This window comes from Salmo salar, chromosome ssa03 (assembly GCF_905237065.1).
Source record: "Salmo salar chromosome ssa03, Ssal_v3.1, whole genome shotgun sequence".
Classification (NCBI taxonomy): domain Eukaryota; kingdom Metazoa; phylum Chordata; class Actinopteri; order Salmoniformes; family Salmonidae; genus Salmo; species Salmo salar.
The window spans coordinates 81,292,413-81,315,670 of NC_059444.1; the positions used below are offsets into that span (position 1 = coordinate 81,292,413).

At 37.8% G+C, this 23,258-nt stretch overlaps 1 protein-coding gene across 3 annotated transcripts in view; it reads right to left on the reverse strand.

Moving 5' to 3' along the window:
• LOC106601792 (mitochondrial Rho GTPase 1-A) overlaps window positions 1-23,258 on the reverse strand; it is a 55,552-nt gene that overhangs the window by 20,208 nt on the left and 12,086 nt on the right. For all 3 annotated transcript variants that reach the window (XM_045715592.1, XM_045715590.1, XM_045715591.1), the window contains exons 7-9: window positions 1,044-1,145; window positions 746-844; window positions 26-134 (exon numbers count right to left, since the gene is read on the reverse strand). In XM_045715592.1, coding sequence (XP_045571548.1) covers window positions 26-134; window positions 746-844; window positions 1,044-1,145 — 310 coding nt within the window. The remainder of the gene's footprint in view (window positions 1-25; window positions 135-745; window positions 845-1,043; window positions 1,146-23,258) is intronic.

The following is a 23,258-nucleotide window of genomic DNA, read 5'->3' on the forward strand; positions in this document are numbered from 1 at the left end:
AGGCCTACAGTGTGGTCAGTCTCACCTTTGAGCGTGAGTCCGTTGTCCTCGACTCCGTCCGTCATGTTCTTCCTCACCACGTTCTTGACATCCTCCAAGGCCTGGGGCGCCAGGGGCATGTTGAAACACGTCCTCTACCAGACACACAACACACCATGTGTCACCCACACAGAACTACTATACCCACACAGAACTACTATACCCACACAGAACTACTATACCCACACAGAACTACTATACCCACACAGAACTACTATACCCACACAGAACTACTATACCCACACAGAACTAGAGCGAAGAATGAAAGCCTACACACGACGGCACAATGCTGCATCCAAGTGCTTCAACAATAAATCACTCAACACACATCACCTGAACAGACGCCTGGTGAGACCAAAATGGGCAAGAACCAGTCTATTCCAACATGTCTGACACAGCTACTAATGTAATGTGGTTTGGGATATACGAAGTCACAAGCAGATATGTAGACAGCTTTTCACCATTTACTAGAGGACAAAAGATGCTCTGAAAGGGTTTCTAAATCAACCACCTGTCTGCAGGCTACCGGTGAACCCACTAATAACCTATCCCTCCCTCTCTCTTCCACTCAAGCTAAAATAAACTGCCATTGGAAAACAAAGTAAATCAGGTTATTTCACTTCAGCCAGATCAAGCACACAAGCCTGCAGCTACCGCCAAGAAAGTTGTTCCCACGAGGTTTATTTTCCCACAGTGAGGCTCCTACCTGGAAGAAGTTGAGTTCTTTGTCGTTGAGGATGCCATCGTTGTCCAGGTCCGACACTTTGAAGATGCGAGTTAGAGACTTGATGCAAGACGGCTTCATCTGAAAAAACACAAAGTATACATTTGAAATATGTAAAATATGATATTTTTGGAGAGCTAAAAAGTAGATGTTGCCTGTGTACCCATGGTAGCGCTAGGAAACATTTTGATTGTGTAACCTGACCAGGAAAAGTATTTCCTGATCAGACTACATAGTTAGGGTAGCTAGGGACCTAGAGTTTTCCCTCTGCCCTGCTCACCTCCTTCTCCTCTGGGCAGTACAGGGGTCCTGTAGGGTGGAGCACTGCCTTCTGGGCATAGTAGAACAGCTCTGAGATGTTCTTCAGGTTTTTGGCAGAGCACTGAGAAACACAAAGATACAGTAACCTCAAAACCAGCTGGAACAATACACTGAGAAACACAAAGATACAGTAACCTCAAAACCAGCTAGAACAATACACTGACAAACACATAGATACAGTAACCTCAAAACCAGCTAGAACAATACACTGACAAACACAAAGATACAGTAACCTCAACACCAGCTAGAACAACACACTGACAAACACATAGATACAGTAACCTCAAAACCAGGTGGAACAATACACTGACAAACACATAGATACAGTAACCTCAAAACCAGCTAGAACAATACACTGACAAACACAAAGATACAGTAACCTCAAAACCAGCTAGAACAATACACTGACAAACACAAAGATACAGTAACCTCAAAACCAGCTAGAACAATACACTGACAAACACATAGATACAGTAACCTCAAAACCAGCTAGAACAATACACTGACAAACACATAGATACAGTAACCTCAAAACCAGCTAGAACAATACACTGACAAACACATAGATACAGTAACCTCAACACCAGCTAGAACAATACACTGACAAACACATAGATACAGTAACCTCAACACCAGCTAGAACAATACACTGACAAACACATAGATACAGTAACCTCAAAACCAGGTGGAACAATACACTGACAAACACATAGATACAGTAACCTCAAAACCAGCTAGAACAATACACTGACAAACACATAGATACAGTAACCTCAAAACCAGCTAGAACAATACACTGACAAACACATAGATACAGTAACCTCAAAACCAGGTGGAACAATACACTGACAAACACATAGATACAGTAACCTCAAAACCAGCTAGAACAATACACTGACAAACACATAGATACAGTAACCTCAAAACCAGCTAGAACAATACACTGACAAACACATAGATACAGTAACCTCAAAACCAGCTAGAACAATACACTGACAAACACATAGATACAGTAACCTCAAAACCAGCTAGAACAATACACTGACAAACACATAGATACAGTAACCTCAAAACCAGGTGGAACAATACACTGACAAACACATAGATACAGTAACCTCAACACCAGGTGGAACAATACACTGACAAACACATAGATACAGTAACCTCAAAACCAGGTGGAACAATACACTGACAAACACATAGATACAGTAACCTCAACACCAGGTGGAACAATACACTGACAAACACATAGATACAGTAACCTCAAAACCAGCTAGAACAATACACTGACAAACACATAGATACAGTAACCTCAAAACCAGCTAGAACAATACACTGAGAAACACATAGATACAGTAACCTCAAAACCAGCTAGAACAATACACTGACAAACACATAGATACAGTAACCTCAAAACCAGCTAGAACAATACACTGACAAACACATAGATACAGTAACCTCAAAACCAGCTGGAACAATACACTGACAAACACATAGATACAGTAACCTCAAAACCAGCTGGAACAATACACTGACAAACACATAGATACAGTAACCTCAAAACCAGCTAGAACAATACACTGACAAACACATAGATACAGTAACCTCAAAACCAGCTAGAACAATACACTGACAAACACATAGATACAGTAACCTCAAAACCAGCTAGAACAATACACTGACAAACACATAGATACAGTAACCTCAAAACCAGGTGGAACAAAACACTGACAAACACATAGATACAGTAACCTCAAAACCAGCTAGAACAATACACTGACAAACACATAGATACAGTAACCTCAAAACCAGCTAGAACAATACACTGAGAAACACATAGATACAGTAACCTCAAAACCAGCTAGAACAATACACTGACAAACACATAGATACAGTAACCTCAAAACCAGCTAGAACAATACACTGACAAACACATAGATACAGTAACCTCAAAACCAGCTAGAACAATACACTGACAAACACAAAGATACAGTAACCTCAAAACCAGGTGGAACAATACACTGACAAACACATAGATACAGTAACCTCAACACCAGCTAGAACAATACAATGACAAACACATAGATACAGTAACCTCAAAACCAGGTGGAACAATACACTGACAAACACATAGATACAGTAACCTCAAAACCAGGTGGAACAATACACTGACAAACACATAGATACAGTAACCTCAAAACCAGCTGGAACAATACACTGACAAACACATAGATACAGTAACCTCAAAACCAGCTAGAACAATACACTGACAAACACATAGATACAGTAACCTCAAAACCAGCTAGAACAATACACTGACAAACACATAGATACAGTAACCTCAACACCAGCTAGAACAATACACTGACAAACACATAGATACAGTAACCTCAAAACCAGCTAGAACAATACACTGACAAACACATAGATACAGTAACCTCAAAACCAGCTAGAACAATACACTGACAAACACATAGATACAGTAACCTCAAAACCAGCTAGAACAATACACTGACAAACACATAGATACAGTAACCTCAAAACCAGCTAGAACAACACACTGACAAACACATAGATACAGTAACCTCAAAACCAGCTAGAACAATACACTGACAAACACATAGATACAGTAACCTCAAAACCAGGTGGAACAATACACTGACAAACACATAGATACAGTAACCTCAAAACCAGGTGGAACAATACACTGACAAACACATAGATACAGTAACCTCAACACCAGCTAGAACAATACACTGACAAACACATAGATACAGTAACCTCAAAACCAGCTAGAACAATACACTGACAAACACATAGATACAGTAACCTCAAAACCAGGTGGAACAATACACTGACAAACACATAGATACAGTAACCTCAAAACCAGCTAGAACAATACACTGACAAACACATAGATACATTAACCTCAACACCAGGTGGAACAATACACTGACAAACACATAGATACAGTAACCTCAACACCAGCTAGAACAATACACTGACAAACACATAGATACAGTAACCTCAAAACCAGCTAGAACAATACACTGACAAACACATAGATACAGTAACCTCAAAACCAGCTAGAACAATACACTGACAAACACATAGATACAGTAACCTCAACACCAGGTGGAACAATACACTGACAAACACAAAGATACAGTAACCTCAAAACCAGCTAGAACAATACACTGACAAACACATAGATACAGTAACCTCAACACCAGGTGGAACAATACACTGACAAACACATAGATACAGTAACCTCAAAACCAGCTAGAACAATACACTGACAAACACATAGATACAGTAACCTCAAAACCAGCTAGAACAATACACTGACAAACACATAGATACAGTAACCTCAAAACCAGGTGGAACAAAACACTGACAAACACATAGATACAGTAACCTCAAAACCAGCTAGAACAATACACTGACAAACACATAGATACAGTAACCTCAAAACCAGCTAGAACAATACACTGACAAACACATAGATACAGTAACCTCAAAACCAGCTAGAACAATACACTGAGAAACACATAGATACAGTAACCTCAAAACCAGCTAGAACAATACACTGACAAACACATAGATACAGTAACCTCAAAACCAGCTAGAACAATACACTGACAAACACATAGATACAGTAACCTCAAAACCAGCTAGAACAATACACTGACAAACACATAGATACAGTAACCTCAAAACCAGCTAGAACAATACACTGACAAACACATAGATACAGTAACCTCAAAACCAGCTAGAACAATACACTGACAAACACATAGATACAGTAACCTCAAAACCAGCTAGAACAATACACTGACAAACACATAGATACAGTAACCTCAAAACCAGCTAGAACAATACACTGACAAACACATAGATACAGTAACCTCAAAACCAGCTAGAACAATACACTGACAAACACATAGATACAGTAACCTCAAAACCAGCTAGAACAATACACTGACAAACACATAGACACAGTAACCTCAAAACCAGCTAGAACAATACACTGACAAACACATAGATACAGTAACCTCAAAACCAGCTAGAACAATACACTGACAAACACATAGATACAGTAACCTCAAAACCAGGTGGAACAATACACTGACAAACACATAGATACAGTAACCTCAAAACCAGCTAGAACAATACACTGACAAACACATAGATACAGTAACCTCAAAACCAGCTAGAACAATACACTGACAAACACATAGATACAGTAACCTCAAAACCAGCTAGAACAATACACTGACAAACACATAGATACAGTAACCTCAAAACCAGCTAGAACAATACACTGACAAACACATAGATACAGTAACCTCAAAACCAGCTAGAACAATACACTGACAAACACATAGATACAGTAACCTCAAAACCAGCTAGAACAATACACTGACAAACACATAGATACAGTAACCTCAAAACCAGCTAGAACAATACACTGACAAACACATAGATACAGTAACCTCAAAACCAGCTAGAACAATACACTGACAAACACATAGATACAGTAACCTCAAAACCAGCTAGAACAATACACTGACAAACACATAGATACAGTAACCTCAAAACCAGCTAGAACAATACACTGACAAACACATAGATACAGTAACCTCAAACCAGGTGGAACAATACACTGACAAACACATAGATACAGTAACCTCAAAACCAGCTAGAACAATACACTGACAAACACATAGATACAGTAACCTCAAAACCAGCTAGAACAATACACTGACAAACACATAGATACAGTAACCTCAAAACCAGGTGGAACAATACACTGACAAACACATAGATACAGTAACCTCAAAACCAGCTAGAACAATACACTGACAAACACATAGATACAGTAACCTCAAAACCAGCTGGAACAATACACTGACAAACACATAGATACAGTAACCTCAAAACCAGCTAGAACAATACACTGACAAACACATAGATACAGTAACCTCAAAACCAGCTAGAACAATACACTGACAAACACATAGATACAGTAACCTCAAAACCAGGTGGAACAATACACTGACAAACACATAGATACAGTAACCTCAACACCAGCTAGAACAATACACTGACAAACACATAGATACAGTAACCTCAAAACCAGCTAGAACAATACACTGACAAACACATAGATACAGTAACCTCAAAACCAGCTAGAACAATACACTGACAAACACATAGATACAGTAACCTCAAAACCAGCTAGAACAATACACTGACAAACACATAGATACAGTAACCTCAACACCAGCTAGAACAATACACTGACAAACACATAGATACAGTAACCTCAAAACCAGCTAGAACAATACACTGACAAACACATAGATACAGTAACCTCAAAACCAGCTAGAACAATACACTGACAAACACATAGATACAGTAACCTCAAAACCAGCTAGAACAATACACTGACAAACACATAGATACAGTAACCTCAAAACCAGCTAGAACAATACACTGACAAACACATAGATACAGTAACCTCAAAACCAGCTAGAACAATACACTGACAAACACATAGATACAGTAACCTCAAAACCAGCTAGAACAATACACTGACAAACACATAGATACAGTAACCTCAAAACCAGGTGGAACAATACACTGACAAACACATAGATACAGTAACCTCAAAACCAGCTAGAACAATACACTGACAAACACATAGATACAGTAACCTCAAAACCAGCTAGAACAATACACTGACAAACACATAGATACAGTAACCTCAAAACCAGCTAGAACAATACACTGACAAACACATAGATACAGTAACCTCAAAACCAGCTAGAACAATACACTGACAAACACATAGATACAGTAACCTCAAAACCAGCTAGAACAATACACTGACAAACACATAGATACAGTAACCTCAAAACCAGCTAGAACAATACACTGACAAACACATAGATACAGTAACCTCAAAACCAGCTAGAACAATACACTGACAAACACATAGATACAGTAACCTCAAAACCAGCTAGAACAATACACTGACAAACACATAGATACAGTAACCTCAAAACCAGCTAGAACAATACACTGACAAACACATAGATACAGTAACCTCAAAACCAGCTAGAACAATACACTGACAAACACATAGATACAGTAACCTCAAAACCAGCTAGAACAATACACTGACAAACACATAGATACAGTAACCTCAAAACCAGCTGGAACAATACACTGACAAACACATAGATACAGTAACCTCAAAACCAGCTAGAACAATACACTGACAAACACATAGATACAGTAACCTCAAAACCAGCTAGAACAATACACTGACAAACACATAGATACAGTAACCTCAAAACCAGCTAGAACAATACACTGACAAACACATAGATACAGTAACCTCAAAACCAGCTAGAACAATACACTGACAAACACATAGATACAGTAACCTCAAAACCAGCTGGAACAATACACTGACAAACACATAGATACAGTAACCTCAAAACCAGCTAGAACAATACACTGACAAACACATAGATACAGTAACCTCAAAACCAGCTGGAACAATACACTGACAAACACATAGATACAGTAACCTCAAAACCAGCTGGAACAATACACTGACAAACACATAGATACAGTAACCTCAAAACCAGCTGGAACAATACACTGACAAACACATAGATACAGTAACCTCAAAACCAGCTAGAACAATACACTGACAAACACATAGATACAGTAACCTCAAAACCAGCTAGAACAATACACTGACAAACACATAGATACAGTAACCTCAACACCAGCTAGAACAATACACTGACAAACACATAGATACAGTAACCTCAAAACCAGCTAGAACAATACACTGACAAACACATAGATACAGTAACCTCAAAACCAGCTAGAACAATACACTGACAAACACATAGATACAGTAACCTCAAAACCAGGTAGAACAATACACTGACAAACACATAGATACAGTAACCTCAACACCAGGTGGAACAATACACTGACAAACACATAGATACAGTAACCTCAAAACCAGCTAGAACAATACACTGACAAACACATAGATACAGTAACCTCAAAACCAGGTAGAACAATACACTGACAAACACATAGATACAGTAACCTCAAAACCAGGTGGAACAATACACTGACAAACACATAGATACAGTAACCTCAAAACCAGCTAGAACAATACACTGACAAACACATAGATACAGTAACCTCAAAACCAGCTAGAACAATACACTGACAAACACATAGATACAGTAACCTCAAAACCAGCTAGAACAATACACTGACAAACACATAGATACAGTAACCTCAAAACCAGCTAGAACAATACACTGACAAACACATAGATACAGTAACCTCAACACCAGGTGGAACAATACACTGACAAACACAAAGATACAGTAACCTCAAAACCAGCTAGAACAATACACTGACAAACACATAGATACAGTAACCTCAAAACCAGGTGGAACAATACACTGACAAACACATAGATACAGTAACCTCAACACCAGCTAGAACAATACACTGACAAACACATAGATACAGTAACCTCAAAACCAGCTAGAACAATACACTGACAAACACATAGATACAGTAACCTCAAAACCAGCTAGAACAATACACTGACAAACACATAGATACAGTAACCTCAAAACCAGCTAGAACAATACACTGACAAACACATAGATACAGTAACCTCAAAACCAGCTAGAACAATACACTGACAAACACATAGATACAGTAACCTCAAAACCAGCTAGAACAATACACTGACAAACACATAGATACAGTAACCTCAAAACCAGCTAGAACAATACACTGACAAACACATAGATACAGTAACCTCAAAACCAGGTGGAACAATACACTGACAAACACATAGATACAGTAACCTCAAAACCAGCTAGAACAATACACTGACAAACACATAGATACAGTAACCTCAAAACCAGGTGGAACAATACACTGACAAACACATAGATACAGTAACCTCAAAACCAGGTGGAACAATACACTGACAAACACATAGATACAGTAACCTCAACACCAGGTGGAACAATACACTGACAAACACATAGATACAGTAACCTCAACACCAGCTAGAACAATACACTGACAAACACATAGATACAGTAACCTCAAAACCAGCTAGAACAATACACTGACAAACACAAATATACAGTAACCTCAACACCAGCTAGAACAATACACTGACAAACACATAGATACAGTAACCTCAAAACCAGCTAGAACAATACACTGACAAACACATAGATACAGTAACCTCAAAACCAGCTAGAACAATACACTGACAAACACAGATACAGTAACCTCAAAACCAGGTGGAACAATACACTGACAAACACATAGATACAGTAACCTCAAAACCAGCTAGAACAATACACTGACAAACACATAGATACAGTAACCTCAACACCAGCTGGAACAATACACTGACAAACACATAGATACAGTAACCTCAAAACCAGCTAGAACAATACACTGACAAACACATAGATACAGTAACCTCAAAACCAGCTAGAACAATACACTGACAAACACATAGATACAGTAACCTCAAAACCAGGTGGAACAATACACTGACAAACACATAGATACAGTAACCTCAAAACCAGCTGGAACAATACACTGACAAACACATAGATACAGTAACCTCAAAACCAGCTAGAACAATACACTGACAAACACATAGATACAGTAACCTCAAAACCAGCTAGAACAATACACTGACAAACACATAGATACAGTAACCTCAAAACCAGCTAGAACAATACACTGACAAACACAAAGATACAGTAACCTCAACACCAGCTAGAACAATACACTGACAAACACATAGATACAGTAACCTCAAAACCAGCTGGAACAATACACTGACAAACACATAGATACAGTAACCTCAAAACCAGCTAGAACAATACACTGACAAACACATAGATACAGTAACCTCAAAACCAGGTGGAACAATACACTGACAAACACATAGATACAGTAACCTCAAAACCAGCTAGAACAATACACTGACAAACACATAGATACAGTAACCTCAAAACCAGCTAGAACAATACACTGACAAACACATAGATACAGTAACCTCAAAACCAGGTGGAACAATACACTGACAAACACATAGATACAGTAACCTCAAAACCAGCTAGAACAATACACTGACAAACACATAGATACAGTAACCTCAAAACCAGCTAGAACAATACACTGACAAACACATAGATACAGTAACCTCAAAACCAGCTAGAACAATACACTGACAAACACATAGATACAGTAACCTCAAAACCAGCTAGAACAATACACTGACAAACACATAGATACAGTAACCTCAAAACCAGCTGGAACAATACACTGACAAACACAAAGATACAGTAACCTCAAAACCAGCTAGAACAATACACTGACAAACACATAGATACAGTAACCTCAAAACCAGGTGGAACAATACACTGACAAACACATAGATACAGTAACCTCAAAACCAGCTAGAACAATACACTGACAAACACATAGATACAGTAACCTCAAAACCAGCTAGAACAATACACTGACAAACACATAGATACAGTAACCTCAAAACCAGCTAGAACAATACACTGACAAACACATAGATACAGTAACCTCAAAACCAGCTAGAACAATACACTGACAAACACATAGATACAGTAACCTCAAAACCAGCTAGAACAATACACTGACAAACACATAGATACAGTAACCTCAAAACCAGCTAGAACAATACACTGACAAACACATAGATACAGTAACCTCAAAACCAGCTAGAACAATACACTGACAAACACATAGATACAGTAACCTCAAAACCAGGTGGAACAATACACTGACAAACACATAGATACAGTAACCTCAAAACCAGGTAGAACAATACACTGACAAACACATAGATACAGTAACCTCAAAACCAGGTGGAACAATACACTGACAAACACATAGATACAGTAACCTCAAAACCAGGTGGAACAATACACTGACAAACACATAGATACAGTAACCTCAAAACCAGGTGGAACAATACACTGACAAACACATAGATACAGTAACCTCAACACCAGCTAGAACAATACACTGACAAACACATAGATACAGTAACCTCAAAACCAGCTAGAACAATACACTGACAAACACAAAGATACAGTAACCTCAACACCAGCTAGAACAATACACTGACAAACACATAGATACAGTAACCTCAAAACCAGGTGGAACAATACACTGACAAACACATAGATACAGTAACCTCAAAACCAGCTAGAACAATACACTGACAAACACATAGATACAGTAACCTCAACACCAGGTGGAACAATACACTGACAAACACATAGATACAGTAACCTCAAAACCAGCTAGAACAATACACTGACAAACACATAGATACAGTAACCTCAAAACCAGCTAGAACAATACACTGACAAACACAAATATACAGTAACCTCAAAACCAGCTAGAACAATACACTGACAAACACAAAGATACAGTAACCTCAACACCAGGTGGAACAATACACTGACAAACACAAATATACAGTAACCTCAAAACCAGCTAGAACAATACACTGACAAACACATAGATACAGTAACCTCAAAACCAGCTAGAACAATACACTGACAAACACATAGATACAGTAACCTCAAAACCAGCTAGAACAATACACTGACAAACACATAGATACAGTAACCTCAAAACCAGCTAGAACAATACACTGACAAACACATAGATACAGTAACCTCAAAACCAGCTAGAACAATACACTGACAAACACAAATATACAGTAACCTCAAAACCAGCTAGAACAATACACTGACAAACACAAATATACAGTAACCTCAAAACCAGCTAGAACAATACACTGACAAACACATAGATACAGTAACCTCAAAACCAGCTAGAACAATACACTGACAAACACATAGATACAGTAACCTCAACACCAGGTGGAACAATACACTGACAAACACATAGATACAGTAACCTCAAAACCAGCTAGAACAATACACTGACAAACACATAGATACAGTAACCTCAAAACCAGCTAGAACAATACACTGACAAACACATAGATACAGTAACCTCAAAACCAGCTGGAACAATACTGACAAACACATAGATACAGTAACCTCAAAACCAGCTAGAACAATACACTGACAAACACATAGATACAGTAACCTCAAAACCAGGTGGAACAATACACTGACAAACACATAGATACAGTAACCTCAAAACCAGCTAGAACAATACACTGACAAACACATAGATACAGTAACCTCAAAACCAGCTAGAACAATACACTGACAAACACATAGATACAGTAACCTCAAAACCAGCTAGAACAATACACTGACAAACACATAGATACAGTAACCTCAAAACCAGCTAGAACAATACACTGACAAACACATAGATACAGTAACCTCAAAACCAGCTAGAACAATACACTGACAAACACATAGATACAGTAACCTCAAAACCAGCTGGAACAATACACTGACAAACACAAAGATACAGTAACCTCAAAACCAGCTAGAACAATACACTGACAAACACATAGATACAGTAACCTCAAAACCAGGTGGAACAATACACTGACAAACACATAGATACAGTAACCTCAAAACCAGCTAGAACAATACACTGACAAACACATAGATACAGTAACCTCAAAACCAGCTAGAACAATACACTGACAAACACATAGATACAGTAACCTCAAAACCAGCTAGAACAATACACTGACAAACACATAGATACAGTAACCTCAAAACCAGGTAGAACAATACACTGACAAACACATAGATACAGTAACCTCAAAACCAGCTAGAACAATACACTGAGAAACACATAGATACAGTAACCTCAAAACCAGCTAGAACAATACACTGACAAACACATAGATACAGTAACCTCAAAACCAGCTAGAACAATACACTGACAAACACATAGATACAGTAACCTCAAAACCAGCTAGAACAATACACTGACAAACACATAGATACAGTAACCTCAAAACCAGGTGGAACAAAACACTGACAAACACATAGATACAGTAACCTCAAAACCAGCTAGAACAATACACTGACAAACACATAGATACAGTAACCTCAAAACCAGCTAGAACAATACACTGACAAACACATAGATACAGTAACCTCAAAACCAGCTAGAACAATACACTGAGAAACACATAGATACAGTAACCTCAAAACCAGCTAGAACAATACACTGACAAACACATAGATACAGTAACCTCAAAACCAGCTAGAACAATACACTGACAAACACATAGATACAGTAACCTCAAAACCAGGTGGAACAATACACTGACAAACACATAGATACAGTAACCTCAAAACCAGCTAGAACAATACACTGACAAACACATAGATACAGTAACCTCAAAACCAGCTAGAACAATACACTGACAAACACATAGATACAGTAACCTCAAAACCAGCTAGAACAATACACTGACAAACACATAGATACAGTAACCTCAAAACCAGCTAGAACAATACACTGACAAACACATAGATACAGTAACCTCAAAACCAGCTAGAACAATACACTGACAAACACATAGATACAGTAACCTCAAAACCAGCTAGAACAATACACTGACAAACACATAGATACAGTAACCTCAAAACCAGCTAGAACAATACACTGACAAACACATAGATACAGTAACCTCAAAACCAGCTAGAACAATACACTGACAAACACATAGATACAGTAACCTCAAAACCAGCTAGAACAATACACTGACAAACACATAGATACAGTAACCTCAAAACCAGCTAGAACAATACACTGACAAACACATAGATACAGTAACCTCAAAACCAGCTAGAACAATACACTGACAAACACATAGATACAGTAACCTCAAAACCAGCTAGAACAATACACTGACAAACACATAGATACAGTAACCTCAAAACCAGGTGGAACAATACACTGACAAACACATAGATACAGTAACCTCAAAACCAGGTAGAACAATACACTGACAAACACATAGATACAGTAACCTCAAAACCAGGTGGAACAATACACTGACAAACACATAGATACAGTAACCTCAACACCAGGTGGAACAATACACTGACAAACACATAGATACAGTAACCTCAAAACCAGGTGGAACAATACACTGACAAACACATAGATACAGTAACCTCAACACCAGCTAGAACAATACACTGACAAACACATAGATACAGTAACCTCAAAACCAGCTAGAACAATACACTGACAAACACATAGATACAGTAACCTCAAAACCAGCTAGAACAATACACTGACAAACACATAGATACAGTAACCTCAAAACCAGCTAGAACAATACACTGACAAACACATAGATACAGTAACCTCAAAACCAGCTAGAACAATACACTGACAAACACATAGATACAGTAACCTCAAAACCAGCTAGAACAATACACTGACAAACACATAGATACAGTAACCTCAAAACCAGCTAGAACAATACACTGACAAACACAAATATACAGTAACCTCAAAACCAGCTAGAACAATACACTGACAAACACATAGATACAGTAACCTCAACACCAGCTAGAACAATACACTGACAAACACATAGATACAGTAACCTCAAAACCAGGTGGAACAATACACTGACAAACACATAGATACAGTAACCTCAAAACCAGCTAGAACAATACACTGACAAACACATAGATACAGTAACCTCAAAACCAGCTAGAACAATACACTGACAAACACATAGATACAGTAACCTCAAAACCAGCTGGAACAATACTGACAAACACATAGATACAGTAACCTCAAAACCAGCTAGAACAATACACTGACAAACACATAGATACAGTAACCTCAAAACCAGCTAGAACAATACACTGACAAACACATAGATACAGTAACCTCAAAACCAGCTAGAACAATACACTGACAAACACATAGATACAGTAACCTCAAAACCAGCTAGAACAATACACTGACAAACACATAGATACAGTAACCTCAAAACCAGCTAGAACAATACACTGACAAACACATAGATACAGTAACCTCAAAACCAGCTAGAACAATACACTGACAAACACATAGATACAGTAACCTCAAAACCAGCTAGAACAATACACTGACAAACACATAGATACAGTAACCTCAACACCAGCTAGAACAATACACTGACAAACACATAGATACAGTAACCTCAAAACCAGCTAGAACAATACACTGACAAACACATAGATACAGTAACCTCAAAACCAGCTAGAACAATACACTGACAAACACATAGATACAGTAACCTCAAAACCAGCTAGAACAATACACTGACAAACACAAAGATACAGTAACCTCAACACCAGCTAGAACAATACACTGACAAACACATAGATACAGTAACCTCAAAACCAGCTAGAACAATACACTGACAAACACATAGATACAGTAACCTCAAAACCAGCTAGAACAATACACTGACAAACACATAGATACAGTAACCTCAAAACCAGCTAGAACAATACACTGACAAACACATAGATACAGTAACCTCAAAACCAGGTTGAACAATACACTGACAAACACATAGATACAGTAACCTCAAAACCAGCTAGAACAATACACTGACAAACACATAGATACAGTAACCTCAAAACCAGCTAGAACAATACACTGACAAACACATAGATACAGTAACCTCAAAACCAGCTAGAACAATACACTGACAAACACATAGATACAGTAACCTCAAAACCAGCTAGAACAATACACTGACAAACACAAAGATACAGTAACCTCAACACCAGCTAGAACAATACACTGACAAACACATAGATACAGTAACCTCAAAACCAGCTGGAACAATACACTGACAAACACATAGATACAGTAACCTCAAAACCAGCTAGAACAATACACTGACAAACACATAGATACAGTAACCTCAAAACCAGGTGGAACAATACACTGACAAACACATAGATACAGTAACCTCAACACCAGCTAGAACAATACACTGACAAACACATAGATACAGTAACCTCAAAACCAGCTAGAACAATACACTGACAAACACATAGATACAGTAACCTCAAAACCAGGTGGAACAATACACTGACAAACACATAGATACAGTAACCTCAAAACCAGCTAGAACAATACACTGACAAACACATAGATACAGTAACCTCAAAACCAGCTAGAACAATACACTGACAAACACATAGATACAGTAACCTCAAAACCAGCTAGAACAATACACTGACAAACACATAGATACAGTAACCTCAAAACCAGCTAGAACAATACACTGACAAACACATAGATACAGTAACCTCAACACCAGCTAGAACAATACACTGACAAACACATAGATACAGTAACCTCAACACCAGGTGGAACAATACACTGACAAACACAAAGATACAGTAACCTCAAAACCAGCTAGAACAATACACTGACAAACACATAGATACAGTAACCTCAACACCAGGTGGAACAATACACTGACAAACACATAGATACAGTAACCTCAAAACCAGCTAGAACAATACACTGACAAACACATAGATACAGTAACCTCAAAACCAGCTAGAACAATACACTGACAAACACATAGATACAGTAACCTCAAAACCAGCTAGAACAATACACTGACAAACACATAGATACAGTAACCTCAAAACCAGCTAGAACAATACACTGACAAACACATAGATACAGTAACCTCAAAACCAGCTAGAACAATACACTGACAAACACATAGATACAGTAACCTCAAAACCAGCTAGAACAATACACTGACAAACACATAGATACAGTAACCTCAAAACCAGCTAGAACAATACACTGACAAACACATAGATACAGTAACCTCAAAACCAGCTAGAACAATACACTGACAAACACATAGATACAGTAACCTCAAAACCAGCTAGAACAATACACTGACAAACACATAGATACAGTAACCTCAAAACCAGCTGGAACAATACTGACAAACACATAGATACAGTAACCTCAAAACCAGGTGGAACAATACACTGACAAACACATAGATACAGTAACCTCAACACCAGCTAGAACAATACACTGACAAACACATAGATACAGTAACCTCAACACCAGCTAGAACAATACACTGACAAACACATAGATACAGTAACCTCAAAACCAGCTAGAACAATACACTGACAAACACATAGATACAGTAACCTCAAAACCAGCTAGAACAATACACTGACAAACACATAGATACAGTAACCTCAAAACCAGGTGGAACAATACACTGACAAACACATAGATACAGTAACCTCAAAACCAGCTGGAACAATACACTGACAAACACATAGATACAGTAACCTCAAAACCAGCTAGAACAATACACTGACAAACACATAGATACAGTAACCTCAAAACCAGCTAGAACAATACACTGACAAACACATAGATACAGTAACCTCAAAACCAGCTAGAACAATACACTGACAAACACAAAGATACAGTAACCTCAAAACCAGCTAGAACAATACACTGACAAACACATAGATACAGTAACCTCAAAACCAGCTGGAACAATACACTGACAAACACATAGATACAGTAACCTCAAAACCAGCTAGAACAATACACTGACAAACACATAGATACAGTAACCTCAAAACCAGGTGGAACAATACACTGACAAACACATAGATACAGTAACCTCAAAACCAGCTAGAACAATACACTGACAAACACATAGATACAGTAACCTCAAAACCAGCTAGAACAATACACTGACAAACACATAGATACAGTAACCTCAAAACCAGGTGGAACAATACACTGACAAACACATAGATACAGTAACCTCAAAACCAGCTAGAACAATACACTGACAAACACATAGATACAGTAACCTCAAAACCAGCTAGAACAATACACTGACAAACACATAGATACAGTAACCTCAAAACCAGCTAGAACAATACACTGACAAACACATAGATACAGTAACCTCAAAACCAGCTAGAACAATACACTGACAAACACATAGATACAGTAACCTCAACACCAGCTAGAACAATACACTGACAAACACATAGATACAGTAACCTCAAAACCAGGTGGAACAATACACTGACAAACACAAAGATACAGTAACCTCAAAACCAGCTAGAACAATACACTGACAAACACATAGATACAGTAACCTCAACACCAGGTGGAACAATACACTGACAAACACATAGATACAGTAACCTCAAAACCAGCTAGAACAATACACTGACAAACACATAGATACAGTAACCTCAAAACCAGCTAGAACAATACACTGACAAACACATAGATACAGTAACCTCAAAACCAGCTAGAACAATACACTGACAAACACATAGATACAGTAACCTCAAAACCAGCTAGAACAATACACTGACAAACACATAGATACAGTAACCTCAAAACCAGCTAGAACAATACACTGACAAACACATAGATACAGTAACCTCAAAACCAGCTAGAACAATACACTGACAAACACATAGATACAGTAACCTCAAAACCAGCTAGAACAATACACTGACAAACACATAGATACAGTAACCTCAAAACCAGGTGGAACAATACACTGACAAACACATAGATACAGTAACCTCAAAACCAGCTAGAACAATACACTGACAAACACATAGATACAGTAACCTCAAAACCAGGTGGAACAATACACTGACAAACACATAGATACAGTAACCTCAAAACCAGGTGGAACAATACACTGACAAACACATAGATACAGTAACCTCAACACCAGGTGGAACAATACACTGACAAACACATAGATACAGTAACCTCAACACCAGCTAGAACAATACACTGACAAACACATAGATACAGTAACCTCAAAACCAGCTAGAACAATACACTGACAAACACAAATATACAGTAACCTCAACACCAGCTAGAACAATACACTGACAAACACATAGATACAGTAACCTCAAAACCAGCTAGAACAATACACTGACAAACACATAGATACAGTAACCTCAAAACCAGCTAGAACAATACACTGACAAACACAAGATACAGTAACCTCAAAACCAGGTGGAACAATACACTGACAAACACATAGATACAGTAACCTCAAAACCAGCTAGAACAATACACTGACAAACACATAGATACAGTAACCTCAAAACCAGCTAGAACAATACACTGACAAACACATAGATACAGTAACCTCAAAACCAGCTAGAACAATACACTGACAAACACAAAGATACAGTAACCTCAAAACCAGCTGGAACAATACACTGACAAACACAAAGATACAGTAACCTCAAAACCAGCTAGAACAATACACTGACAAACACATAGATACAGTAACCTCAAAACCAGCTAGAACAATACACTGACAAACACATAGATACAGTAACCTCAAAACCAGCTAGAACAATACACTGACAAACACATAGATACAGTAACCTCAAAACCAGCTAGAACAATACACTGACAAACACATAGATACAGTAACCTCAAAACCAGCTAGAACAATACACTGACAAACACAAATATACAGTAACCTCAAAACCAGCTAGAACAATACACTGACAAACACAAAGGATACAGTAACCTCAAAACCAGCTAGAACAATACACTGACAAACACATAGATACAGTAACCTCAACACCAGCTAGAACAATACACTGACAAACACATAGATACAGTAACCTCAAAACCAGGTGGAACAATACACTGACAAACACATAGATACAGTAACCTCAAAACCAGCTAGAACAATACACTGACAAACACATAGATACAGTAACCTCAAAACCAGCTAGAACAATACACTGACAAACACATAGATACAGTAACCTCAAAACCAGCTGGAACAATACTGACAAACACATAGATACAGTAACCTCAAAACCAGCTAGAACAATACACTGACAAACACATAGATACAGTAACCTCAAAACCAGCTAGAACAATACACTGACAAACACATAGATACAGTAACCTCAACACCAGCTAGAACAATACACTGACAAACACATAGATACAGTAACCTCAAAACCAGCTAGAACAATACACTGACAAACACATAGATACAGTAACCTCAAAACCAGCTAGAACAATACACTGACAAACACATAGATACAGTAACCTCAAAACCAGCTAGAACAATACACTGACAAACACATAGATACAGTAACCTCAAAACCAGGTGGAACAATACACTGACAAACACATAGATACAGTAACCTCAAAACCAGCTAGAACAATACACTGACAAACACATAGATACAGTAACCTCAAAACCAGCTAGAACAATACACTGACAAACACATAGATACAGTAACCTCAAAACCAGCTAGAACAATACACTGACAAACACATAGATACAGTAACCTCAAAACCAGCTAGAACAATACACTGACAAACACATAGATACAGTAACCTCAACACCAGCTAGAACAATACACTGACAAACACATAGATACAGTAACCTCAACACCAGGTGGAACAATACACTGACAAACACAAAGATACAGTAACCTCAAAACCAGCTAGAACAATACACTGACAAACACATAGATACAGTAACCTCAAAACCAGCTGGAACAATACACTGACAAACACATAGATACAGTAACCTCAAAACCAGCTAGAACAATACACTGACAAACACATAGATACAGTAACCTCAAAACCAGCTAGAACAATACACTGACAAACACATAGATACAGTAACCTCAAAACCAGCTAGAACAATACACTGACAAACACATAGATACAGTAACCTCAAAACCAGCTAGAACAATACACTGACAAACACATAGATACAGTAACCTCAAAACCAGCTAGAACAATACACTGACAAACACATAGATACAGTAACCTCAAAACCAGCTAGAACAATACACTGACAAACACATAGATACAGTAACCTCAAAACCAGCTAGAACAATACACTGACAAACACATAGATACAGTAACCTCAAAACCAGCTAGAACAATACACTGACAAACACATAGATACAGTAACCTCAAAACCAGGTAGAACAATACACTGACAAACACATAGATACAGTAACCTCAAAACCAGCTAGAACAATACACTGACAAACACATAGATACAGTAACCTCAAAACCAGCTAGAACAATACACTGACAAACACATAGATACAGTAACCTCAAAACCAGCTAGAACAATACACTGACAAACACATAGATACAGTAACCTCAAAACCAGCTAGAACAATACACTGACAAACACATAGATACAGTAACCTCAAAACCAGCTAGAACAATACACTGACAAACACATAGATACAGTAACCTCAAAACCAGGTAGAACAATACACTGACAAACACATAGATACAGTAACCTCAAAACCAGCTAGAACAATACACTGACAAACACATAGATACAGTAACCTCAAAACCAGCTAGAACAATACACTGACAAACACATAGATACAGTAACCTCAACACCAGCTAGAACAATACACTGACAAACACATAGATACAGTAACCTCAAAACCAGCTAGAACAATACACTGACAAACACATAGATACAGTAACCTCAAAACCAGCTAGAACAATACACTGACAAACACATAGATACAGTAACCTCAAAACCAGCTAGAACAATACACTGACAAACACATAGATACAGTAACCTCAAAACCAGCTAGAACAATACACTGACAAACACATAGATACAGTAACCTCAAAACCAGCTAGAACAATACACTGACAAACACATAGATACAGTAACCTCAAAACCAGCTAGAACAATACACTGACAAACACATAGATACAGTAACCTCAAAACCAGCTAGAACAATACACTGACAAACACAAAGATACAGTAACCTCAACACCAGCTAGAACAATACACTGACAAACACATAGATACAGTAACCTCAAAACCAGCTAGAACAATACACTGACAAACACATAGATACAGTAACCTCAAAACCAGGTGGAACAATACACTGACAAACACATAGATACAGTAACCTCAAAACCAGCTAGAACAATACACTGACAAACACATAGATACAGTAACCTCAAAACCAGCTAGAACAATACACTGACAAACACATAGATACAGTAACCTCAAAACCAGCTGGAACAATACACTGACAAACACATAGATACAGTAACCTCAACACCAGCTAGAACAATACACTGACAAACACATAGATACAGTAACCTCAAAACCAGCTAGAACAATACACTGACAAACACATAGATACAGTAACCTCAAAACCAGCTAGAACAATACACTGACAAACACATAGATACAGTAACCTCAAAACCAGCTAGAACAATACACTGACAAACACATAGATACAGTAACCTCAAAACCAGCTAGAACAATACACTGACAAACACATAGATACAGTAACCTCAAAACCAGCTAGAACAATACACTGACAAACACATAGATACAGTAACCTCAAAACCAGCTAGAACAATACACTGACAAACACATAGATACAGTAACCTCAAAACCAGCTAGAACAATACACTGACAAACACATAGATACAGTAACCTCAAAACCAGCTAGAACAATACACTGACAAACACATAGATACAGTAACCTCAAAACCAGGTGGAACAATACACTGACAAACACATAGATACAGTAACCTCAAAACCAGGTAGAACAATACACTGACAAACACATAGATACAGTAACCTCAAAACCAGCTAGAACAATACACTGACAAACACATAGATACAGTAACCTCAAAACCAGCTAGAACAATACACTGACAAACACATAGATACAGTAACCTCAAAACCAGCTAGAACAATACACTGACAAACACATAGATACAGTAACCTCAAAACCAGGTGGAACAATACACTGACAAACACATAGATACAGTAACCTCAAAACCAGCTAGAACAATACACTGACAAACACATAGATACAGTAACCTCAAAACCAGCTAGAACAATACACTGACAAACACATAGATACAGTAACCTCAAAACCAGCTAGAACAATACACTGACAAACACATAGATACAGTAACCTCAAAACCAGGTGGAACAATACACTGACAAACACATAGATACAGTAAC